Source organism: Oryzias melastigma, linkage group LG9, assembly GCF_002922805.2.
Source record: "Oryzias melastigma strain HK-1 linkage group LG9, ASM292280v2, whole genome shotgun sequence".
In the NCBI taxonomy this organism is placed as follows: Eukaryota; Metazoa; Chordata; class Actinopteri; order Beloniformes; family Adrianichthyidae; genus Oryzias; species Oryzias melastigma.
Genome location: NC_050520.1, coordinates 15,985,769 through 16,011,758, shown reverse-complemented (window position 1 = coordinate 16,011,758; position 25,990 = coordinate 15,985,769). Strand labels below are relative to the sequence as shown.

The 25,990-nt window shown below is 40.6% G+C and overlaps 1 protein-coding gene across 1 annotated transcript in view; it reads right to left on the bottom strand.

The window, feature by feature from the left end:
• atp10a (ATPase phospholipid transporting 10A) overlaps positions 1-25,990 on the bottom strand; it is a 42,449-nt gene that overhangs the window by 7,580 nt on the left and 8,879 nt on the right. The window contains exons 4-17 of the mRNA XM_024278782.2: positions 24,222-24,328; positions 24,009-24,140; positions 23,734-23,864; positions 20,827-21,079; positions 20,515-20,732; positions 20,258-20,452; positions 14,378-14,933; positions 9,277-9,380; positions 8,767-8,893; positions 8,503-8,687; positions 6,985-7,333; positions 3,933-4,009; positions 416-541; positions 135-335 (exon numbers count right to left, since the gene is read on the bottom strand). Of these exons, the coding sequence (XP_024134550.1) occupies positions 135-335; positions 416-541; positions 3,933-4,009; positions 6,985-7,333; positions 8,503-8,687; positions 8,767-8,893; positions 9,277-9,380; positions 14,378-14,933; positions 20,258-20,452; positions 20,515-20,732; positions 20,827-21,079; positions 23,734-23,864; positions 24,009-24,140; positions 24,222-24,328 (2,761 nt within the window). The remainder of the gene's footprint in view (positions 1-134; positions 336-415; positions 542-3,932; positions 4,010-6,984; positions 7,334-8,502; positions 8,688-8,766; positions 8,894-9,276; positions 9,381-14,377; positions 14,934-20,257; positions 20,453-20,514; positions 20,733-20,826; positions 21,080-23,733; positions 23,865-24,008; positions 24,141-24,221; positions 24,329-25,990) is intronic.

Below are 25,990 nucleotides of genomic sequence, written 5' to 3'. Positions count from 1 at the left end.
GCTATTTTTACTACTCCAACTTTTACAATTTGTTACTTTTGTTATCAAATAACCATCAGTTGTACGTTGAAGAAACAGAGAAATAAAAAATGGTTAGGTTTGACTGCAGGAGGACACATTTTGAATGGCCTGACCTCAGAGTTCTGGCCGCTCGTGTAGAGCTGAGGTAGTTGTTGGAGCGTCTCTGCAGACACGTCTCTGTCCAGAGTGCCGCTGATGAGTTGAGGAAAGGAGGAAAACATCAAGTTGAAGAAAATCAGGTACCACTGGTCAATCATGGCTGAACCAGAGAACCCGCAGTAGAACTGATACCAGAAGATGAGCGCCACAAACATCTGAGGGGAGAAAGGTTGCATGGAGGTGAGGAGGCAGAGCGGAGGAGGAACAGGAACAATGATGACGAACAGAGTCTTACAGCGTTTTTGTAGAAGAAGTACAGAATCATGTTTGCCAGGCGAGAGTAGCACCAGTGTCCGTGAACCAGCAGGAGCTTCTGGAGATACCGGAAACGTGGGAGAGCAAAGTCACTCGCCATCACCGCCTGGGAAGACCAGGAGACGTTCAGACCTCATCTTCTGCTCCAGTAGAAAGCCAGTTTCATCTGCTTCACTCTCCTGTTCTCTAGAATTACTCTTAAGAGGAGGAAATCTTTCCAAAACAAATTATCTAAGACCCGGTCCAATGAAAATCACATTTCTGGCGTTTTTAACATGTTCTGGTGGTATTTTTCTCATGATGGAAGACATATACCAAATAATTCATGTTTAAAACTGCATTTGTGAGTATTATCTCTGCTCCGCTCCATTCTGATGCATCCGCTTGTAGACATCTACACTCACCAGCAACTTTATTAGACGGTGGACCCCCTTTTACCCAGAACTGCCTTAATCCTTCATGGCACCGATTCAACAAGGTACTGGACATTAGGCTGTAACGAGTATCCGGGTGTTCGGGTACTCGCGATTTGCTCCAGAAAATTTGAGTATGGATATTCGCGACGTCCAAGATTGCCGATTTGCGATCTTTATAAATGTAGTAAATTTTAGTAAAATATAATCATAATATCATCTAGGGAGGATGTATGTTTGCTCTGAAATGAAGATTAATGTAGGATTTTAAGTTTACGAACTAAAACAAAGCCGAAGGAGCAGCGGTTCTGCCACTGGAAGTCAACACTGTCAGCGTTTCCCCATCTAGCTCCCCGTATGACCACCAGAGGGAGCCCTCACCTTAGTATTGACCCTGCACCCCCTCTCTACACTCAGCCAAATCTCCTCAGCTGTTTCCAATCCACCTCATCACTACCAGTGTATATAGTCTGCCTGCAGTCACCACCTCAGTGTGAAGTCTTGTACTGCCCTGCATAGGTCTCTGAGCGTTTCTATTTACGTTATCTCCTGGTTGTGATCTCTGCCTTGTCTCCTCGGTTTCCTGCCTGCCTCCTGCCTCGAACCACGCCTGGACTCTGACCATACTTATGTCTTGCCCTTGTCCATTAAACCATTTGCATATGGATCCAAACATCTCAGCCTCTTTGCCACAAACACATCTTCATGACGGTGAAGCTTCCGGTTTTCAAAGTAAAACCAGCAAGAGCTTTTTTCCGTTCAAAAACTGAGACTGAAGTTCCGCTCACAGACATAACTTCTGAAAAAATGAATTAGCTTTAACACCGGAGCTTTAGCTCTAGTGTTTACATTCTTTTGGTTATGATAACTCTTTAACATTTGACGCAATAAACGAAACTCCAGCTTATTCTGAAGAAACAGCCTCGTACTGCTGAAAGGCGGATGTGATCAACGTGAATCAGCTGATTCCTTTTATGTTATTTATGTTACTGCTGAACCAGAAGATTGACAAAAACGTTTAAAATGACAAACAAAATTTATTTCTATCTGAATCTTTGTTTTTTTTTTAAGTTTTGTTGATTCTGATCTCCTGTTCTAAATAAAAGGTATAAATAATGATTAAATCCAAATAATTTCAATTTTTCATCCATCTAGTAAATAGGCATACACATAGTAATAAACATTATAGTAAAAAGTAAGAATTGTGGTTCGATTCGTGAATCGGATCGCCACCTAAGCAACGATCCACAGCCCTACTGGACATGATCAGCAACAATACTTTGGCTGTGGTGTTGTAACAATGCTCAACTGGTACTAAGGACTCAAAGTGTGATAAGAAAGATCCCCCTCACCATTATACCACCACCACCAGCCTGAACCACTAGTACAAAGCAGGATGGATCCATGCTTTCACGTTGTTGATGCTAAATTCAGACCCATCCATCTGAATGTGGCAGCAGAAATGGTGACTCATCAGACCAGACAATGTTTTTCTGATCTTCTATTGTCCAGTTTGTGCAAATTGTAGTTTCAGGTTCCTGTTCTTAGCTGATGGGAGTGATTCTTCTGCTGTTGTAGTCCATCTGTCTAAAGGTTGGACATGTTGTGCGTGAGGTCAACTCTGTAGACCTCAGTTGTAACCAGCGGTTAGTTCCTGCTGTCTTTCTATCAGCTTAAACCAGTCTGGTCATTATCTGACCTCTGATATCAGCAACACATTTCCACCCACAGAACTGCTGCTCGCTGGATAATTTCTCTTTTTCTGACCATTTCTGCAAACCCTAGAGACAGTTGAGGGTCTAAAGTTTCTGAAATACACAGACCAGACAGTCTGGCACCAGCAGCCATGCTACTATCAAAGTCACTTCATTCTGATGCTCAGTTTGAGCATCTTGACCATGTCTACATGCATAAATGCAGCCAGTTGCTGCTATGTGATTGGACGATTAGAAATGTGTGTTAACGAGCAGTTGGACAGGTGTGCCTACTAAAGTGACCAGTGAGTGTAGATCCATGTATGTCTCCATTGTCCTCGTCTGAGCTGGGATCTGGATCAAAACTGTACGTCTGCTTAGCTCCTGTGTTGGTCAACACTTTTGTTGCACCACTAACGTTAGGTTGGGGGTATGAAGGGCTGTAAGCTAATGAGAGAGCATGTAAACACATGGATGATGGGAAGTGGAGGCGGCCTTACTTTACGCCCACAATTTAGAGTAAAATTTCTTGTGAATTGCTGCCCCTCCGCAGACACTATGTCCTAAAAAATGACACTTTTTTGCTGATTTTGGCAAGAAACGGCCTATTAAAAGACCACTAGGAATACCTTGAAAATGGATCAAAAGATGATTGGAGTGGGAGTTTAAGGGATTAGCAGTTTGGGCTTCCCTGGTGTCGCTGCAGACCTCCGTCAGTCTCATCCATCAACATCTCTACCACCTCCAGTTTAAACTAACACTTTATGACAACTCCTAGCATATTTTTCTCTGCCAGAGAAATAACTGCAGGCAGCTTGTTCACCTTCGCTTTAATATATCGGTCCGTTCAATAATGTTGGGAGTGCAGACTTAGTGGGAGTGTTAATCAAAGTGCAGCGGTTGCAGAGCTGTGCAGAAATGTGCACGTTAGCAGCAGCAGATTCCCAAGGATAGGCGGCGGTCTCATTAAGAGCACATTTGATTAACAGGGTTTCATCACGCAGCTCCATTAAAGATGGCTTACAGATGTGCTGTACAGCAGAGTGTCACTGAAGCCTCTGCAGGAAGTTAATTGGGAATCTCCATCATCCCTATGAGAGCTCATCGTTCTGGAACAGCACGCCATGAGAAAATTAACACAAGGGGGATGAAGGACAACCCACTTTTTCATTTCCCCCGCCGGCTGCTCGCGTGAGAGGAACCAGCTTCACTTTAACGAGAAAGCAAAGGTGGCCCTGAAGTATGAATTAAAGGTGCTGCTTTCTCTGGAGGACCAGCCTGACTCAGCAGGTCATTAAAAAAAAAACATTCATCTTGCCTTTTACATTATATTCCATCACACCGTTATTACAAGGTAAAAAAAATGTTGCCAAGCCCCGCCCACACTCACCTGCATACCCTCTTGACCGGAAATCCCCACCCCCACATCGGCGACCTGGATCATGCTCACATCGTTGGCTCCATCCCCTGGGAGTCATGAGGAGAAAGACTAAAAGTGAGGAGAATCATCTGAGGAGTGTCGCCTTTATGCAGCTGACACTCTACGGTTGTTATCTAACTGCTTGGAACTCTCATTATAATATTTTTACAAGATTAGATTTTGTTGATGTAAGTTTGAGCCATATAATGGAAAATATCTGATAGATGGAGAGCAGAGGAAGAGAAAGTAAGATGACTTTTGTTCAGCTTGGGATGGAGATCAGAATTCTTCACTTTGACCTCCAGCCGACTGTATATGAGAACTGGACTGAGTAACCCCTCCCCTCACGTTCTAAACAGGAAGTACTCTGTGGCTCCAAGAAACCAAAATTCTATGGTCTTCTATAGAGAAATACACAGCCACATTCCTCAGTCATTCTACTTGTCAGAATAACCATTCTTGCTCTGATAGTTTTTTCTCCAACATGTTCTTGAAAATCCTATTTTTTCTTGATTTTTTTTTTTACTTATTCAAGTTATAAACTGACCAATCAGATGCCTCACTAAAAGTATGTGGTCAAACGCTCAAAACATTTGATTGACAGATTCTCCGGAGTCTGCTCTCAAGTAGAAGGGGTGTGGACTTCCAGCAAGCTCTCTGATTGGCCAGAGTTGACTCAGAACAACTCGGACCAATCATTGGTTGACGATTTCTGGTTCCAACATGGCGACGTCTGTTTTACCAGGAAAAAAAAAATAAAAAAAAACAGCGAATGAACTGACTTAACTCTACAACTCTTTCACTTTAAAAAGTTGCACCATCACTTTTCCCGCGTAATTTTTACCCGATAAAATACTATTAAACCAATTAAAAGTATTTCTCATGAAAAATAGATCAAAATATGACAAAACATGATTATTATTATTTATTTTTTTAACTGTGGTATATGTAACAAAAAGGAAAATAAAAACATAGGAAGATCCTAAAACCATGCATGAAAATTAATGAAAATTGGGAATTTGAGAATAAAAAAAAAAATTCTAATTCCTGATGCTGGAGACTTGGCCTTCCTGGGACTCGTGAGCTTTACTAAGGGAACAATGACACTCAGAAAAATGCAAAAATATTGAAAATCATGTAAATAATACTTTTGCTCGAGTGAAAATCACCTGGCGATGGTGCTCTAGGGTTAATCTATTGGAGCTGGAAGTAATTTCTATGGATGACGTCACACTCACTCAGTGCAGTTCTCATATACAGTTTAATTATAATTAAAAGACCACTGAGAACACTTTGAGAACAGATCAAATTATGGTTGTAGTGGGACTTAAATACTTCACTTGATAAGGAAAATTAAAAAGGAAAAATAAATAAATAAATAAAATAAAATCAATCCAGTGATAATTGTATTTTTCTATTGTGAATCAGTAGAAGTTTGACTCTTCTAGAAGGCAGCGTTTTCTCCATGCTGCTGCAAACGGACCACAAGGAGACAGAAAAACGCTTTGCTTGCACAAAGGGGTTCTCCTGGGAGCAGGAACAAACAAATGGCAAACAGGAGAGAGCGCCAGAAGTCATGGACATCTCTGTGTCACCTCTGTTATGTGGCGATCAGGCCACGGCGGGTAACGGCTAAAAATAAGTCGGTTTTCATGTGAGCCGTGGCAGCCGATCTGTGCAGTGTTTGATGAATGTGCGTCCGTCTCCACTGTAATGTTCACGTCGACTCCTCCTGATGTCACAGCAGGAGAAACTGAGCTTCACTGCATCAGAACATTTGGATTTTCTTTTAGCTTGAAGTGTTTTAGCTCACTAAAAAAAACTGATGATCCTGGTCTCACTCTCCTAAAAACTTCCCTCACCAGGTTTTTTTTTTTTACACTTCCTGCCGTCACACTGAGATAGGCGTGACTTTGCCTCTCCTTCTGTCAGTGTGGCGTGTGATGGATGGAGGACCGTAGTGCGTACTTGTCAGCTGCTGTAAATCACATGCAGTGTGTTTGCATGGACACAGGCTGCTTCCTGAAGCGAAGCATCCCCTCCATGATGAACATGTCAGGAGGACAAGTCTTGGATGGGTAGAGATCACCTGACTCTAGTGATGTAACGATTCAGTAAAGCCACGATTCGAGTCAGTTTTAAAGTCTCAATTTTTATTATTTTTTTTCAACAATGAATTAAAGGTATTTTAAGGCCTAGTATGTTTTCTTTTTGCCCCTTACATCAAACTGTCTGTTTTCCTACTAACAGAAAGGATTCAATACAAATAAACAATTATACATAAAACTGAAAGGATCACAAATCCTTTCATACTCGGTTCATGTTGTGCTCCGTGTGACGGACCGCTCCGCACCAGCTCCACGCGCGAGGCTCTTCTGTGATTCATCCTATATATTCATAAAAGCTCTTGTTACTTATGTTACCAAATGTTGCTACGTGTAAAGAAAAACAAAAAATGAATGTGTTGATGCAGAGCTGCCTTCAGAAAACAATGTCTGGTTCTCAAGGAAAGCCATCATGAAGTAAGAAAAGAACAAGAAGGAGGAGTTTCTTTTTAGGATGCTGTGTGAAAGCACCAAGCTATATGGAGAAAAATCGACTGACACTGATTTGTGTGTGCATATTCTTGATTTTTAACTCATACATTTTGTGCATAAGTACAAAATTATGAAATAAAAAAAATACAATTCACGCATGCACAACTTTTGGCTGTTTCATCTCAAAAACTGACATTGTTTAGAGATTTTTTAGAGAACATTTCTGTTTTTACAGACATATTTGTACATGGAAAATTTTGGAGGTAAAGGTTCCCTGAATATGATTTTAAGAAGAGGAGAGAAACTCCAGATCCATGTGATTAGAGGAAGTGGTCATGGCGGTTCCTGTTTTCAGGGTATTCTCATCAACCCAGAAAGTTTTTTTTTTTTTTGTTTCATCCATAATCAAATTTTAAATGATAAAAACACAGACAAAATTAGTTCCAGCGTGCCTGAGTGTTACATGTGTCAGAGTTGATGCTTACCTATGGCCAGGGTCATGACCTTCAGTTTGTTCCGCACCAGTTTGACCACCATGCTCTTCTGCAGCGGCGTTGAGCGACAGCACAGCACGGAGCGGCAGCTCCGAGCGACGGCCAGAAACTTATCCTCCAGGCTGGTGTCTAGAGCGTAGGCCAGAGTCCGCCCGTCGATTACCAGGCCCAGCTGATGAACGGAGAAGGAGGCACCGTGGGAGGACGGAGGCGCGGGAGGATAAATCTCAAAGGAGGAGACGTTGGCGTGCAAGTCTTTAGCGGATGCGTCTCCAGAGCTGCAGAGGAACTTGGCCTGGATGTAGTGTAAACTCTCCTCCAACAGCAGCTTGCAGGCCTCCTGGTTTAGAGGAACAGCAGTCGGGGGGAGTAAGATGTGGGTCAGCGTCACAAATATCAGACAAGCAAAAGATTTTTAAATACTTATTCATAGAAACTTTGGCACAACAGAACAGAGTAATAAAGGTTTTAACTTTTGAATGTAGGGAACTTGGAAAAACTTTATTTAAAAACACCAAATATAAAAACCTCATATCCTTCCAGCTGCTTCATTTAAACTTAAGCAGAAACTGATTATTAAAGAAATAAATTACAACTTTAATTTCAAATTTAATCTGAATGTTTTTTTTGTTGCATTTTAATAAGTTAAATTGGTCCAGATTTTAATGACAAGGTTTCCAAATGCTTCAAAAAAAACAAATCTCTGGAATATTTTATCTTTTGTGCAAAAACTAACATTAGATTTGCTGCAAACTGCTTTTACTTTTTGTAGACAGAATTTTTTAATATTTATGCTGACATGTTTGCTGAAGCAATCTAATTTTAAAAAGTATGCTTAAGGTCTTTCAGAAACAGAAGTTTTTTTTTTCTATTAAGAACATTTGGAGTTGTGCTTTTTCTACAAAACGGATGTCTTCAAAGTCTGGAATGTGGTATTATACACATTTTTTTTTATGTATTTTTAATAAACTTTCTGTAGTTGTTCTGCATATGAGTTGATAAATTCAGATTACTTCAGATAAAGGTAAACAAAAACAGACTAGAGTAAACATATATTGTGACTCCATCAGTAGAATCTTATATGAAAATTAGAAACATTGAGGTCTTTTGGCATTTTTTTATATATTAAATTGTATATTTATGGACCAAACTCTCTGATCTTCTCTTCTTTAATCTATGCCACCAATAATTAAGGTAGGTATGAAGGCAAAAGAGGGTCCAACCCGGTACTAGCAAAGTGAGTATATCTGTTAAATGATTCTTTTTATTTTTGCTGAATCTGTTCTTACACAGTGACACTTCCTTTTTATTATCTTGAAGTGGTTCAAATTGGTTAGAAACTTTTGCGAGAATGCTGCTAATTTATTCACAGTAAATTGAAAGATTAAAAATAACAGAAGCAATCTGAGATCTTTCATTTGGAACCGCGTGGGGCTAATGACATCAGGGGTATTTGTGGCTGTCAAACTGACGGCGCTCACAAGCTGCAGTGCAGATGCGTCTGCTCACCTTAGAGTCGGCGTTCAGCGTCAGGAGCTCCTCCTCGGGGTCCAGCAGCTTGCAGGCGTATGCGATGTTGACCGCCGTTTCCTGCTTGTCACCTGTCAGCACCCATATCTGCAAACCGGCTTTGCGAAGTGAAGCTATAGTCTCCGGCACGCCGTCCTGCAGCCGGTCCTCGATGCCAGTCGCTCCTGTTGGAGAGAGTGAACTCTATATCATCATGAAGCCTTTTCGAACACTTAAAACGTCAGAATAAAGCCTGAGAATTACCTAAAAGATGGAGGTTTGTTTCCAGCCTCAAGGCCGACTCAAAGAGCAGCTCCTCCCGCCTCTGGATGGCCGTCTCTGCCTCCAAGTGATGCTGCAGCCAGCGTGCATATTCCTCTTTGCTCAAAACCTGTCGAATAAAAGCAGAAGTTTGCACTGACATGTCCCGGTTAATATGTTTGATTACTCCAGACGGGGGGTCTGAACAGCAGAGAGGGTGAGACCCTGACAAGGTGTTTTATCACTTGGCACTGAGCACGGCCCCGCACCAGCAGAAACCTAACAAGCCCAGCCTGTGCTGGCATAAATTATCAACCTGGGAAAGGAAGCGGTGCGGGCTGCAGCTGAGTCACCAGGAATGTCACTTTTGGAAAGGGTTGCTCCCCGCCATCATCTGCGCTGAGCTACAAACACAACCTGCTGAGAAGCAGCCTCTTCTCACCTCCAAGGCGCCTCAATAAGGGAGGGCAGTTGTTAGATCTTCACAGCTTCACAGAGGTTCTGCTTTCTCACCTTTTTTGCAATGCACAGGGTGCGCAGGCCGTCTGCAGCGTACAGGTTCAGGTAGTTTTGAGTCCTGCAGAGGATTTTTTTCTGCCGTCGGCCTTTGGAGTTGCCTTGGAGAGAAAAATATATGAAGCATTTGAATTTAATGAGAGCTGCAGCCTTTAAGTAGCACACTGCCAAAGCATCCTTCATCAGGCTCATGAAAGCCATCTGTCGTCCCGCCTGGTCGCACCGCGAACACTCATGTCTCCATCAGAGGCGTCCACACCAAACTGGAGGCTGATCAAAAGATTTTCCAGGAAATTGAACTAACCAGGCATCATGATCACCAAACTAAATGTTTTGCTATTCATAGAGGAGTTTGGCTGAAGTGTTTGTGGCACAGAATTGCTTTAAAGGGTCACTTATTAGACATGAATCCGCCAACATCCACTGCCAGACATTAAAGCTCAGTAATATATTAGTGCATCCTGGCAGGAACAAATACACTAGCTCACCATACATCGTTAAAGGAAATAATTAAAAAAATTAACAACTTTTTTGAGTATTTTTGGTTCCAGACAGTCTTCCCACTTCAATACTTTTAACTTTACTAAAATTAAATAAATCAGAAACAAGTTTAAAATAGTTTTCCAGTCTTTACAGTTAATTTTACTGCATAAAGTAGAACTTTCTTTCAGTAACTATTGTCGATTTTGTCTCATGCGATTCTCATGATTAATATTTTTTTGCCATTTGAGATCCTTCAACTTCATTATGTGAAGAAAGATGGACTTTGAGGAAGATGAAAGAAAGCTTTTCGGTAGGGGTGTAACAGATAACTAAACTACAGCAGAACACATCAGCCACTAGTAACCTGGAACGGTCCGGAAAAAAACGTTCACTTTAATAGAAAGCTTTTGGGATCATGCACGTAATCTAAAATGAAGCCTTATTGGAAGATTGTTTCTTTCTTACAGGTATGTTTATAGTTTTTAGATTTGCTTAGGCTCCTATGGTGTGTTTTTAACTGTTTAATTTGGAATATTACATGGAAAGTGACCCAATTAGTCAAATCCAAACAGCAGATGATCCGCAGTAGATCCGGGGCTAGTGATCTGAATGCATCACGGATTATCTGTGATCTTTTACACTCCTAGTTTTAAGAGTTATGAAGGTTTTTATCTCGATTTTGTCCTGACCAGCAGCTCAGCAAACGTAGCTGAAAAAAGGATCATGATGCTTCTGAACGTACAGGTGAAGGTGTGACCCCCCCACAGAGAGGCCTTGGCAGGGACAACTGGCACCCTAGACCCCATAGAAAGAGTCTGAGAACTCCACTCTGGACAACCCCATATCGGGCACGCCGAAGAAAAACCGAAAGGAAAATATACATCTTGTAAACACTCAACACTAAAGTTTCTCCATTCTCATTGCTCTCTTGCAGCAAGCAGGCGTGACAGCGGTGTAATCTGGAAGATTTAAAAAAAAAAGAAAAAAGTTTTGAGTGTTTTAAAGACGAATATTTTATATTTTGTATATTAATTGAAAACTGATCTTTCAATTAAGCACAAGTGAATCCCTCAGCAAAACCAGCTTCTGATAAGCAAATGGGAATGACGAGGAGAAACTGCTGCAATCACACCGCTCACAATTTTGGCAAAGTCAAGTAAAAAGCTGCATTTATATTTATGATGCACTTTTTAAAACTACTTCTAGAAAGAGGAATGTCTTCTTTTACCTACAACGAGCTGGACTGTAATCAAGCGGATTACAGTAACAGCTCTAGATCTCGTTACAGAAGCATTTTTGTCTCTCAAAAACATCTCGTGTGCTGTTCTTAGTCCGACACTGAACGACTCCCCCGTCAAAACAGAAGGGTTATTATAGGTACTGGTGAAAAGAAAAAAAAAACAACTCAGACTGAACTCTAACTAGCTGCTGTTACCCAACGATAAAGACAAAGAACAGACCTGCTATAAATTGAAAAGAAAAAAAACTTTCTGCGTTTAAAACTGCTGAATTGACTAAGTGGATGTAGGAGGTGGGGGTTCATGTGAGCTCCGTCCCAACGGACCGCCCTTCTCTAACGAGTAACATTGTTTTTGCTTTGTCATTTAAATATATAATAACTGTGTTTTTTGTAGTTTTTTTAAAGAAGTACGCGTGCATTAGTGTTAAGGTGAACACTTCTCCAGTCGGTGTAGGAGGATCTTTTATCTAGAGAATGGCTTCAGTGAAGCTGAGCTGCTTTGTGGCGAACAGAAGAGATCCTGTAAGCAGGCGTGTAAAATATCTGCAGCATGGATCTATTGGGATGGAAACGATACAAGCAGCTTCACAGATTCATTCAGTTCAACAAACTATTAACTGTTATTATCTTTGACTGCTCAGTGAGGCTCTTCCGCTCACAGCAGATAGTCGGTCTTTCTGTGCTCGAGGTTTCTTCCTGGTTTTCTATTTAAATGGGGTTTTCCTCTCCACTGTCACATTGTTTGCTCAGCACAGAGTTTACCTTCACTTCAATCCAATGGTCATTTATAGGGTTTCAGTAAAACACAGTAAAAGCTAGATATTTCTTAGTTTGTGTGTAGCGCCTTAAGACGCCTTCAGCTGTGAGCTTTACACACAGTTGTGCTCTTGATTTTCACACCATGGATGAAATTATTAGGGATGTCCCGCTCAGGTTTTGTTGGGCCCGATCTGATTCCGAGTCATTTGATTTTGTGTATCTGCCGATACAGAGTCCCAATCCGATACTTTTATAAGACATTTAAAACATAAACAAATTAAACAAACAGATTAGTGTTGTCCCTCATTTATATTTTAATAACCTTCTTTTATCATTAAAAACTTAAATAAAACACTTATGTGAAGTAGCTTTAATAAACAAGTAAAAATACAGCAAATATAAACTAGAAAAAAATACTATTTTCTTGTTATATAAGTGATAATTAGTCATGTGAGAAAGTTTAGTGACTTTAGCTTTAACATCATTAGAGCTACTGAACATTTTTGATCAAATGTGATTCCTGACCTCATTTAAAATTCTTAAAACTGAATTATGACTTTGTTTTAGCATAACATTTGATGAGTGTTCACGAATAGCTGATGTCATTATTAGTTTTAATTTATTAGTTTTATTTATTTAGTTATTTTTAAGATTATGTGCTTCTTTTTAAGTTCTTAAGACATCACATTTTCAGTTTTATTACCACAGTAGTTAATTTTTTTAACTGTTATTTCTGTGTCAGATAAATAAAACAGGCATATCAAAGGACAGCTCGGGTCCTAAGGAGTTAAATCATGGTGCTAGCATGTAGCAGTTAGCAGCTGTTGTTTGGCTATCTGTCTGAAGTACAAAGAGGTTCACATTAAAAGAAAAAAATACTGTCTTTTTCTGTTGGAATACCTTTAGAGAATGTTGTTTGTGTTAGGACAAACCAATAGAGACACTCGCTGTCAGTTTAAAGCGTTTTTAAAAGAGTCATTGGTCCCAGAAGTTAGCTAGCTAGCTTTGTTTACAAGTTAGCCTTCTGCTTCAGCTGCTGCCGTTTTCTGCTGCGTTTTCTGGTGATGACATTTTGTGATCTTTTCATCAAATGCAGACTACTAGTGGAGTATTTATCCGGAATGATAAGATGAAATAAAAAGCTCTGATCATAATGAGAATAAATGAAATATCCGATCCTGATCGGTCAAAGGAGTCCGATTCCGATTGAGTCCCAAATCACGTGATCGGATCGGGACATCCCTAGAAATTATGATTTCTTGGTCATTTTTCATAGAATATGAATAACCCAAGACTTCTTTTCCATTCATAGTTAGTGGTTGGATGAAGCCATTTATTGTAAAATAAAATCTGTTTACCCTTTTTAAATCTTAATAACAGAAACTTCCCAAATTACCTCCTTCAAAAGTGTCTGTGCCCTGACGATTTTGTTCTGAAAACATGCATACGAGCCGATAGAAAACGGTTTGAATGACAGCTAAAAAAAAGTCATCCTCACCTGTGATTCTTTTGTCTGCAATCAATGTGTGCATTCAAGGTTTTGGAATTTCTGGGCTCCCAACAGGGCCTTGTATTCTTCATTTAGTCCTGCACTCGCATTTCTGGAGCCTGAGTCATGGGGAAAGCTAAAAAGCTGTCAAAAGATCTATGGGAAAAGGTAACTGAACTGTACAAAGCAGGAAGGGATATGAGAAGGTATCCAAGGAGCTGAGAATGTCAGTCAGCAGGGCACAAACTTTGGTCAAGAAATGGAAAGTGTGGAGTTCTGTTGTTGGTCACAAAAAATTCCGCCCCAACTGGCAGAATGATAATTATGGATGCAAAGAAAAACCCACAAATAACTTCAGCTGTGATCCAGGACTCTGAAAAACTGTGGTGTGGATGTTTCAAGATGTAAAATAAGAAAACACATGAAGAAAAAGGGTCCGCAAGGTCAAGTCGTCTGAAGAAAACCTTGTTTGCACAAATCCCACAAAACTGCTCGCAATACGCCAAACAGCACTGAGACAAGCTTCCAAATACTGGGACCAAAGTCATTTGGACTGATGAGACCAAGATTGAACTTTTTGGCCAAAACGGTTTGGAGAGGAGTCAACATGGTCTATGATGGAAAAAGATAAAACACTATTCCTAATGTGAAACACGGAGACGGATTGATGATGGTTTGGGGATGTGTGAGCTACAAAGACAAAGCAAACTTTGTCAAAGTTGATGGCAGGATGAAAGCAGCACATTATCAGAAGATACTGGAGGAAAACTGTCACTCTTCAGCTGGGAGGCTGCACATGGTACGCGCTTGGACATTTCAACATGACAACAATCCAAAACACAATACAAGATATTAAGACTAGGGTATGTAAACTTTTGATTTATGCATTTTGGAAAGTTTTTATTGTCATTGTGATTTCAAAAGTGCTCAGTTATGACAATAAATGGCTTAATCCAACCACTAAACATGAGTGAAAAAGTTTTGTGTCATTCATATTCTCAGAAAATTCATGAAACCTAGGTATCGAGTTACCTCTTTTGTTTGTTTGTGTTTGAAAAAAAAATGATCCTAATGACCTTCGAAGAACTGTGAAAGCAGTGATGCTGGAGCCACAGTTTCTCGTTTACCTGTGTTGGGGGGTCTGATGAGTTCCATGATGACGGAGTCTGCTCCTTTGGTATAGACGGTGATCTGATCGGTCAGAGGGTGTCGGACCACCACAGACATGCGCTTCCTGGTGGAATCAAAGCCCAGCGTGTGCAGCAGCTCAAAGTTTAGCTTCCCCAGGTGAGGCAGCTCCACGGTCACCTGGTCGGGGAGACGCCCCACCAGGGAGCACTTGTAGGCCCTGGCGGCGTAAACAAGCGCAGCCTCGTCGGGCGACTCTGCTTCGTACCGAAGCTCTCCCTCCTCCGGGGTGCAGAAGGCTTTTTCATCGTAGGAGGGCGGGGCGGGGCTGAAGGCGTGCTCCAGCCCGCCGCTGGACTGCTCTTCGTTCAGCTTGGTGAGCGTGCTCTCTGCAGACGGGGACGACAGCATGCTGGAGCCTCCTTTGTTGGACGAGCGGTTCAAGCTGGAGGAGCTGCTGTTGTTGGAGCCTGAGGTCAGGCGGCTGGGAGTGAAGCGTTTGATGAAGTCTTCAATGGTCTTCACTGGGGACTTCAGCTCGAACCTCATCCTCACCTGAAGAAGCACAAACAGCCGTCAGCTGGACATGAAGCACCGACTGTCTCATGTCTGCAGCTCTGAGGGTCACTCAGTACCACACAGAAAGAAAGCATAACTCACTGTTAGAAGGGAAGTTTAAAAAGCTTCTGGTGAGAAACTTCAGCACCAAAAATACTCCTCCGTGTTCAAGACAAATACAGGATGAGCCAAGATTAAAAAAAAAAAAAAAAAAAAGATCATCTTTCAGCTGCTCCCTTTAGGAAAATCATCTGTTTCCACCTAATCTCATCGTCTGTATTCTGCTTGGTCACACCAACTGTCCTCATGTCCTCCTTCACTACAACCTCCTCTTTGGTCTTCCTCTAGACCTCTCTCCTTTCACCATCATCACTGTTCCTTCTAGGGATGGGCAATATATTACTGTATCGGTTCCAGACGATATTTGCATAATTTTGAGTTATAGTATCGGTACCTATATTGTTCCTACTGTTTTCAGACACACTTTATTTTTGACAGGGATTCCTAATAGATAGTTGGGAGTGGGAAGCTTATGTTTACAGTTATAGTCATTAATTGTTCTGTTTTTGTGTACACTTTATTTTTGATAGGGATACATGTCGTTCCAAATGGATCTCGGACAGTGGAAAGCTTATGATGACCTACAGTTAGGTCCAACAGTCAGTGAATGGTCTTAACAGATATATTCTCAAAGTTTTAAAGTGATACTCAATCCTATGAGATCCCTTGCTGTATGTTAAAAAGGTCAAGTATAATGTGATTGTGGATTTCTAATAAAGAAACAAAAGGAAATCTTAACTTGTGTTATTGCAGACACTTAAATATCAGTATTGGCAAAATATCGGCCTCAGTGGAAATATCGGTATCAGCCGGAAAAAATATCAGCCCAGCTCTAGTTCCTTCTATCATGGTGTCCAAATCATCTCCATCTGCTTCTCTGTATTTATCTCCAAAACATCCAACAAAATCTTTTCCTCTTATGGATCAATTCCCAAAGAGAACCTCCACACCTTCATCTCTGCTACCTCCAGGTCTACATCAGTCTCCAAACCAACAACAAGGCTGCTCTCACCACAGTCTTCTACACCGTTCATTTCATTCTTTATGACATTCTTTAGTCACACATCACACCTGAAACTGTCATTCACCCGTTCCAACCTGCTTCCTCTTCGTCCCTTTCAAACTGATTTTGTTCTGTTAAAATATTCTCTGCCATTTAAAATGGTCGAGGGTGGAAAAAAAAATTGGGGGGCCACTGATTTAAAGTATCCACTGCAATACCTTACAAATGCAATCAATAAACAAAGGGGGAAACAATGCATTGTTAGAATCTGTAAACAAAAAAGTTAAAAATAAACACCTTACATTTTTTTATTATGAAGCTGGTTTATTCCAGAAAAAGTAGAAAAAAATGATAGAAATTATAAACGCATATGAATATATAGTCACAAATTGATTGGGGAATAAAGAAGATAAAAAAAGTAGAATAAAGGGAATTGTTTTAAAAGAAAATCTCAATAATTGTTTCTGAGAAAGGCACTTTATATGTGTTCATAAAAACTTCACAAAAGAAGACCAGAAACATTCATCATCCCAGTAAGTAATAAAAACAGAAGATGCTGTCTTTTTTAAGATAAACTGCATTTCTTTGAAAGTATTTTTCCAGAAACACCTTGAAAAAAAACCCAAAAAAACAAACTGACCTATGATTCAAAACTCATCCAATATTTCAGCATTTGTCATATTAAACTAAAAGTATTTGGATTTTAAATGTATTTTCCAGCTGAAATAGCCGTTTTAAGATGAACATAGTACCATGAAACTGCAGTACCATCAGCATCTTAGCCAACGTCTTTGGAGGCTCCAGATTCAAACCTCATCACAAAAATTCATACGTTGATTTTTTGTAGCTCAAATCCAAATCACAACCAGCTGCTTTTCTGTTTGTTCTCCGTGTCTTGAAGCAGCTTCACACAGTCGGTCCTTTGTCTTGGTTTGTCACAGGGAACCGTACTCATGTGACCTGAGCAGGAATCACTGTCAAAACAGCAAACACTAAACTAGAATAAAACGAATGCTTTTGATGAATGAACTCCAGAAAGACGTGCAGTCAGTCATGTTGGCAAACTTCAGCCTCAGAGAGAAACGCTGGCAGGAACGAAGCTGCCATTTCCAATGTTTACGATGACTCATACATCTAGTACGGCAGATTTATCCCACACTATAAACATGACCACTTCAGCAACGAACAGAGCAAAAAGGTTGGACTCTTGCTGTACATTTAACAGCTGCTATGCAGTACAGTGCAGGCATGTACTAATGCCAGTGTTTACGTCTCAGTTTCTGGTAAAGATAGGAAGAATAAACTCCCAAACCTCCCTGCTCTCCATCCCGGAGACGTAAAACATTCCCGACACCTGACGGCTCCTGAATCCTCCGACACAAACACAAAAATCAAACTGCGTTAGAATAAGAAGTAAGTCAATAAAAGAAAAAATGACTTTTGGAAAACACTTCATTCATAGTTTTATAAAAGTTAATTAAATATCTCTTTAATTAGAAAATGCGAGAATAATTTATCATATCCATGAGTTTGGTTTATTCAAAATAATTTTCTTGTTTTTTTTACAAGAAAAAAACGTTATGTTTTCAATGTATCAAATAAAGTTTCGAATAATAGTCACTTGTTTGTTTGGGTTAAACCACTTTTAGAATAGAAATTTGACAAATATCGGCTACTAAAAAAAAAAAAAAAAAAAAGAATTGAACTGGAAATTGAATTGAATGGTGTTCAGTTAAATATTGCAATTCACTTTCCAATTTGAAATATTTTTTTTATTACTGTTATTCCTGATTGGCCGGAGACATTATCAATCCCCTTCGTGTCGTGCCTTCAGCTCTCCAAATCTTTGTAAATCTTCGATCATTTTTTTTTTCTTTTCAAAGTTCTGGACTTCTTTTTCTATGAAAGACTGAACTTTGGGAAGTTTGAAGAAGAGAGAAAAGTGTGAAAATGTTCATGTCTGTCAAAGAAAAGTCTATAAAGTGTGTAGCGATGAGTTTTACGGCCTTAAAACATGTGTACTCTTACCTCGTGGATTTCACCTATTGCGGGTTATTTTTAGAACGTAACCCCGGGACAAACGGAGGAATACTGTACTTATTTCAGTTCAAACGTCGGTTTGGCTGTGATAGGCCGCCTCGCCCAGATGAGTACATTTTTCTTTGACATTTTCTTCCAACTGTTCCCAGCATTCCACTGATGATCAGCAGGACGGTGTGTGTGGGATTCTGGTCAGCGCTCAGAACAAAGCAGACATGAGCGGTGGAAGTTTTTTCCCTCAGTGGCATGAAAGCAGCTCAAATAATCATTCAAAAAAGGCTGAACAAAGAAAAATCCAATGAGAAGTAAGTATATTCTAATCAACGGTTGAACTTAAAGAAAATCCTTTAAAACAGCTGTAGGACTTCAGAGGGGTTGACAGCGCCTCCTCTGGCCAGAAGGTTTAAGGCAGTCTTTCATGTCAGCACCGGATAAGCTTCAGAGTTCTAATAGGAGGAGTCTCAGTTCTCACGGATGCAAAAGTATAAATCCTGCAGGTGTTGGTGTGCCACAAGGGCATCATGATGAAATGTGAACAATTGCACTAAAGCCGAGGAGAACGACACAAAAAGCAAGAATAAAAAAAAGCCTTTATCACGACTGCAGATTCAGAGTGAGATCAGATAACCTCAGAGGAAAAACACACACACTCAGTGCAGACTTGCATCTCAGAGGGCAGGACGCAGCAGCCAGCCGGTACAGACTGTATGTGGCGTGGAGAGGATATCACCTCTGGACAGGACAACCACACCCCTGCTCACACAGAGCCAAAACAAAATGCGGATACACAGCAGCGGCAGCAGACAGCACTTCAAAGTTACAGCCAGCAAGGCAGTGAAAGCTACGTGCAAAGGCACATTCCTCTACAATTCGGGAGGTTTTGGAAATTGCATAACTGCCTGTATGTTTTTGAGAGAAAGAAAGAGTAACAAGATAAGAAAAAACAAACTCAGGTGGATGTTTTGGAGAGGCACTGTTTGTATTCTTGGATCCTGCATTGATGCTCTTTTATGCTGCTCACAATGTGACTTCTTTTGTTCTAACAGAACCACATACACGCCCATTTAGTGAACAGAGTCTTTCCTACGGCAGAGCATTCAAGATGCTGAGTTTTCTACCAGAAATCTGCAGTAAATGATTTAAAAAAGTTAAAAAGTAGTTCGAACAAACAAGCAAGAAGGGTGCAACAATCAACTAGGAAAAATTGTTAGTAATGAATTAGTAAACATAGTTAATTAGTTATGTGAAAAAAATTTAGTAACAGTACAGTAGCTTTAGTATCTTCAGAGATATCGAACATTTTTGATCAGATGTGACTCCATTTTCTTAAAAATCAGTGATGATTTTCTTCTAAAGTTGTTGTAGTAGCATAAATATGACAAGTATTCATCACTAACCTCAGATCACGTTAACATCGATTAAGTTTTGGTTGGTTTTGCAACATTATTGTTGATTACTTTTACCCAGGGCTTGCACTATGTAGACGATCCCTTGGCAGCCTGTTTTACTTCTCATGAATAAAAGAAACAAATGGCTTTGTAGGTCGTTGCTTGGATTTAGACAAACATTTGCTGTCAGCTTAAAACTTTTATTAAAAGTCATTGAGCCCAGAAGTCTGAATCTGTGAATTTCTTGCCAACTTTACTGTTTTTGTGCATCTCCTGCTCAAACTAGTGCTGCATTCTGTTGCACTTTACTGCAATAAAATATCAATTTCTTAATATGCAGATTTCTAGTAGAGCTTTTATCTGTAAGAATAAGCTTGCACTATATAGCGCTGATCATGATGATGAGAATTAAAAAAATATATCTGATTCCTGATCAGGACTCAACATCTACAAAAATGTAGAATGAAGTAATTATGTAAGGGTGTGATTATTTAAGTTTGCTTCTTCCCACTCCTATTAAGGCAATCAAACTCTACTTGACTTTAGCTAATAATTGCTATATTTAATTAATCAGATGTGACATCTTTGTTTTTGTTTGTTTTCTATTTTCTAGTCAATTCATTTCATTATTTCTGTAATGACTTTGAAATATTTGTGCGTTTTGTCCTGTATTTTTTTACGCGATCTATGCTTGAAATAAACCAAATCAATCAATCAATCAACATCTGATTTCGATCAAGTCGTGATTGGGCCTTAGAGACATTGATACGGTGTCTCCGCCTGTCTAACAAACATCTATTACAGAGTTGACACATGTAAAAGGTTCTGACCTTCTGACGGGGCTGGTTGGGGGAGGACACCACCACGGTGTTGCAGACGGTGAGAGCGATGAAGAAGTCGAAGATGTCGGACAGGTCAGAGGGCAGCTGGGACACGGGCTGGCTGTGGAGGCGCATGAAGTCCAGCTGACTGCTGCAGTCGTTCACTTTGTCCAGCAGCTGTGGGTCAGGGGTGATGTCTTTCTCCTGCGGGAGCATTGAGGGGGCGTTATTAGAGGACATCATTCGGATGGTGCAGGTAAACCCACCATGGGGCTGCTGAAGGCCGTGTGTTTGGACAGGATGCTGGCGCGCTTGGCCTCCGCCCTGCTGCCGGTCCGGCGGTGCGACTTGGTGCTGTGAGAGCGCAGAACCACTCGGGCGCTCTGGTGGCTGCCGACGCTGTCCCGCCTGGGCAGCGTGCCACCGTGAGACATGCACTCCTCCTCCTCAGAATCCATTTCTTGATACATGGCGATCCTTTTAGCTGCAAACAGAGACATCCTTAAAAATAGACTTCTAAAGCAGCAAGCACTCAAAGTCTCCTTAAAGAGGAAAACGTTTAAGTGTGTGTGTCACACCATTGGCATCATGGGAGTACTCCACCCCGGCCACGGTGCAGCGCCGGAACACCATCTTGTTTTCCGTCAGCGTGCCCGTCTTGTCAGAGAAGATGTACTGCATCTGGCCCAAATCCTCTGTGATGTTTAGGGCTCTGCACTGCAGGTGGGAGTCCGTCTCCTCGTCGTACAGATCCGTGTCCTGATGGATGAAGTACACCTGGCAGATCTTGACTATTTCAATTGACACAAAAAGGGAGATGGGTATCAGCACCTATAGGAGGAGAAACAGCTGGTTAAAACCCGGAGGAACGAGCGACTGAAGAAATCAAAAAGCTTCAACCATTACCAAGAACGACGAAGAAAGTACAAAAAAAAGAAAACAAAAATAAGTTATTAGCAAAAAAAAATCTTAAAATCAGTTTATAAATTACGCTAAGCTGACAGATAGAAACAGCTCAAGTGAATGTTTAGAGTTAAAGTCAAGGAATGTGAACTGTTTAAACATGAGGAGGTCCAAAGCTGACTCGATTATCAACAACAAACAGCTTAGAAACAAAATAAACACTAACAGTTTGCTGTAACACAACAAAAAAGGCAAACACAGTTCACATGACGTAAGAACTGTAAACAGCTTCCTGAAAGAAATAGACCATAAAGACAGCTAAATGTTAAATAACTTTTAATATGCAGTCACAAAAATATCCAGATTGATTGAATGTTTAGAAAGTGCAAAAACACTCAAGAAAATGGAAGAAAGTAACATTTAAGCAGCGTCTGCTTCAGCAGGATGAACATTCCTGCTCTCTGCTTTCCTACTCAATCAACTGCAGCTTTGTGTTTGTCCCAAAGGATGATGGGAAAACATGGCTGAGGAGTTACCGCCTCACATGACCGTCTGTACATTGAGTTATTAAAAGTTACATGTGTCTTTAAATTAGTGGCGTGGACTTGAGTGGAACCTAAATCAGACATTACAGTTAAGACGAGTCATCCCGGATCAGAATTCAGGTTTAAGACTTACAAACAATGATTGTTTATAGACCCACTCTGTCTTGATCTTGTGACCCGCCTTTCATGAGGCGCCGGACACCGCCCTGCGAGAGACCCGCCCGCTACCCAACCGGGAGACCCCCAATTGGAATACACTGCTGGAAGGGTGAAAGATCGGCCAATTGATGTACCTGTCACACAATACCTAAATCGTGCATGAACCATGTACCGTATTTTTCGGACTATAAGTCGCACCGGAGTATAAGTCGCAGTAGTCAAAAAATGCATAATGAAGAAGAAAAAACATTTAAGTCGCTCCTGAGTATAAGTCGCACCCTTGGAAAATCTATGAAGATCGCGCGACTTATAGTCCGGAAAATACGGTAATTGAACTGTTTATTAGCAATTAATTAACAATTTGTGTGTCAGTTACGTAGTTTTATCGAGATGCGTGTGCCATATACGCGATATGAAAGTTATACATCGGTGGTACGTGCCTGAAAAGTCCATTAGACATACCTGATACGGTCATGGAAAACCACAAACTTGAGTATGCATCTTGCAGTAACGCACAGTTGCGTAAGATTTACATAATAGTTATGTATAAACTACAAAAAATATGCATAAACTCAGCAATCCTCAACCAAAAATTTTGCACATTTCAAACTTTAACCTTTGGCTAAAACCCTCTACGAACATCTGCGCACAACAACAAAAGCCGGATGCAAAGAAAAGATAAAAACACTAATGAGATACACATATCACACATTTATCACAAAAGACAAAAATCTCATGAGGAAAATTAGCTCAATGTATGTAGTAGCTGTGTGACATGGCCTTAAGCTAGTGAGGGAGCATGTGAACAGGTGGATGATGGGAAGTGGGGACAAGGTTGATCTCCACCAATAGTCCCGCCCACAACTTAGAGGTGCATTTCTGATGAACTCCTGCCACTCTGCAGAAACTATGTCCTAGAAAGTGTCACAGGCATGTTTGGTTAAAAACAGCATAATCCTAATTAAAAGACCACTGGGAACACTTTTACAATAGATCAAAAGATGAATGGAGAGAGTTTCCCTTTTCTCTCTGTTGCTACAGCTGGTTGTTTTTAGATTTGAGCCAAACTGAGTTATGTAACAACTAAAAATAACTAAACTTAGCCTGGCAAATAATAATTAGAGGATGAGGTGGTGGACGCTCTGCACTACAATGACGTGGTTTAGGGTTTGATCACTGGTGACCTCATATTTAATTTGCTTTTCTAAAATAAAGTTAGTAAGAAAACAAACATTTCTGAGCAAAAGTTATGATCTTTAGGAACAAGAATATAGAGAAAGTTACATAAAAGCAGCTGCTGGTGGGACTGTGAAATAGCTTTGTAAGATCTAGAAAATTACATTTTAAGGGTCTCCAATAACTGTAACACATTGTAATTTTGGAAGTTGATTGTCTCATGTGACCATGTAGTTTTGGTGTAGGTGTAGAAGGAGAAGTTTCCAGGGAACATGTCAGTTCTGGGAAAAGTGAGGATGTTTGGGAAGGAGGAGACTTCTGAACTCCTGCCCTCATGTGTTTACTTAAAACTGCTTAGAATCACAGTCACCGTTTGTTCGGTGGAGTTAAAGCTGGAGCAATTAAAATAAAAACAGGATTCAAAAGCAAAACTTTGTTGTAGCTTTTATCACCTTTTCCTTCAAATCTTGACAAGAAGAAAAATGTAAATTTAGTTCACTAATCGCAGTGATTTTGTGTTTTTTTGAGGCAGTTTTTGTATTTCCGTCTGTGGGTGGAGATAAAGTCACCCCGAAGGCCGCAAAACTACTTCTATTTCTTGATTTACACCACTGTCTGTGAACAGCAGAGGAGAAACATTCAAACCAGGTAATACATCACCCCTTTATCGGTGCTATTGTTTAGAGTTGAGTTTTTTCATACCTGAAAGACAATGATCATAGTGAGGAAGAGATAAATGGCAGACATGATGGGCGATAAGTTTGTTCCTTCTGGACTAAGAACGTCAAACACGGGTCTCTTATCTCCGTACTGAAACATCCACAGCCCGTGACCTGCAACAGGAACACCACAAGGTCAACGCCAACAAACAGCAGCCAAACTCCACGAAGAGAGAGTTTTTCTCCTCTTCAATGCAAGGAGACTGAGCAGCGCCGGCATGAAATACAGCCGACTCTGCAGCTTGAGCGAATACATACCTAGAGCGGCAAACAGGCACATCACCAGCAGGATGATGACGCACCAGAACACATCTACATTCATCTGTCGTTCCAGTTTGCTGCGCTTGTAGCGCGGGCCGTTGTTGTTCAGCATGGCCTTGGTCTCATGACCTGCATAAGCACAGCGTGTTAGTCAGAGGCCTGAGCGAGAGCGCCGCACATGACGCCACCGATATCATGGGAGCTGCTGACCTGCGTAAATGACGATTCCCACGGCCTCCTCCGTGTTGCGGATGGTGCACCCTCGCAGCAGCAGGTTCTCCTTGTAAAGTGCGTCCCTTCTACCACTTTGGTGAATTCTGTCAGATTGGAAGAACCACATCAGTGTATTACGCCTTCGTCAACCAAGCAATAAAGCACCAGAGCTCAGCAAAAAATCTTTTCAAATTTATCTTCAACTCAAGTTGAGAGTGAGACTGAAGTTGGTCAGTTTCTTCTAAAAATTGTGCACAAAACTCAGACGTTGGTGTGTAAACTTACCCTTTCTACCTAAAAGTCAGACATACGGTGAGAGAAGGAGCTGATCTTTTAAGGTCAGTCTTAATGTCATCACTGAGTCATGGAAAACACCCGTGTCACAGAAAACAACAAAGACGAGCAACATTTAGATGTGCTGATCTACAGCTCAGATGCAGCATGTGTTTTTGGTGTTTGCAACATGTTCTTGTGGCATTTTTGTTCATGACGGAGGAATTATGTAAAGAAAATTAAGTTTAAAATTGCATTTCCAAGTATTTTTTCCATTCAAATTGTAAATCAGGAGCGGACAAAAAAAGGCCGTCAGAAGGGAGTGGGCTTACTCTGTGCACAGAGTTAAGCCCACAACTCAGAGGCAATTTTCTAATGAACTCCTGATGATTCCCCTATGGCTTCTCCCTAACCCTACATTTACCCTCCAAATGGAGACATGTGGAAAAATAGTGGCTATGTCCCAATTCCCAACCTAATCCCCAACTACTAAGAAACGATATAGTGTGGGTCCTGGATTTTAAGAGCAATTTGGACACTATGCAGACAACTTTTCTTTATTTTTTCTAAATGCTGGATGTGATGTCACCGATTTCACAAAGTGAAAACCTGATCAATAAGAACATTTCAAAAAGGTCTATTTCTGATGATAAAAATGTTGACAGTTTATTAAAAACTGAAATCTTAACACGTTTTTTTTTTCTGAAAAATTGTTCAAACGCAATGCATTGTGGTCTATATTCGCTAATGTGGTGAGCATCAATGCACACTAGTTTTTCGCAAAGATTTCTGGGAAATTTCTGGTCCACTTGATTTTGGAATTGTAGATTCGGAAAGCACTAGAAACTGGCAAACGCACTGTATAGTGAGTAGAGAAGTAATTTGGACATTGCAGTGTCTTCAAATTCGGATGTTACAACCACTTAATGACGTTATCAATGGTCGCTGGTACATTTCAGGGCGTAGAAATACAGAAACGAATAACATCTGTTTCATACCTTTAAAAAGTCGTGCTAAAACAAAAACTCAATATTACATAAAAATGTAAAATTCTTTGCTTCAGATATCCAGCCTCAAGTCCCTACTCTCTCATGCTCTCTTATGGGTCCAGATGACCCCACCCTTACACTGATGAGTGATCCCTGCCATGACAAAGGTGGACAGGATTTCATGTCTGCCACAGACATCAGTGAAGGTTAAAAAAAATATTGAAAAAAATAGTTCAGTGCGCCATCTTGTGGGATCCAGCTGACCCCACTTTTAATGTAAACATGCCTAGGATAGCACAAGGGTTAAAATACAAGTTCGAACACAACTAAAGCTTCAAATTCCCCAACAGTTGGAGGGGTAGGGGAAGAATTCGGATTTGGACCATGTCCTAGAAAACGACAAAGGGTTTTGATTTTGGCTAAAAACTGCATAAACATAGTTAAAAGATCACTTTGGGAGAAATTGTATAATAGATCAAAAAATGATCTGAGTGGGTCGTTAAC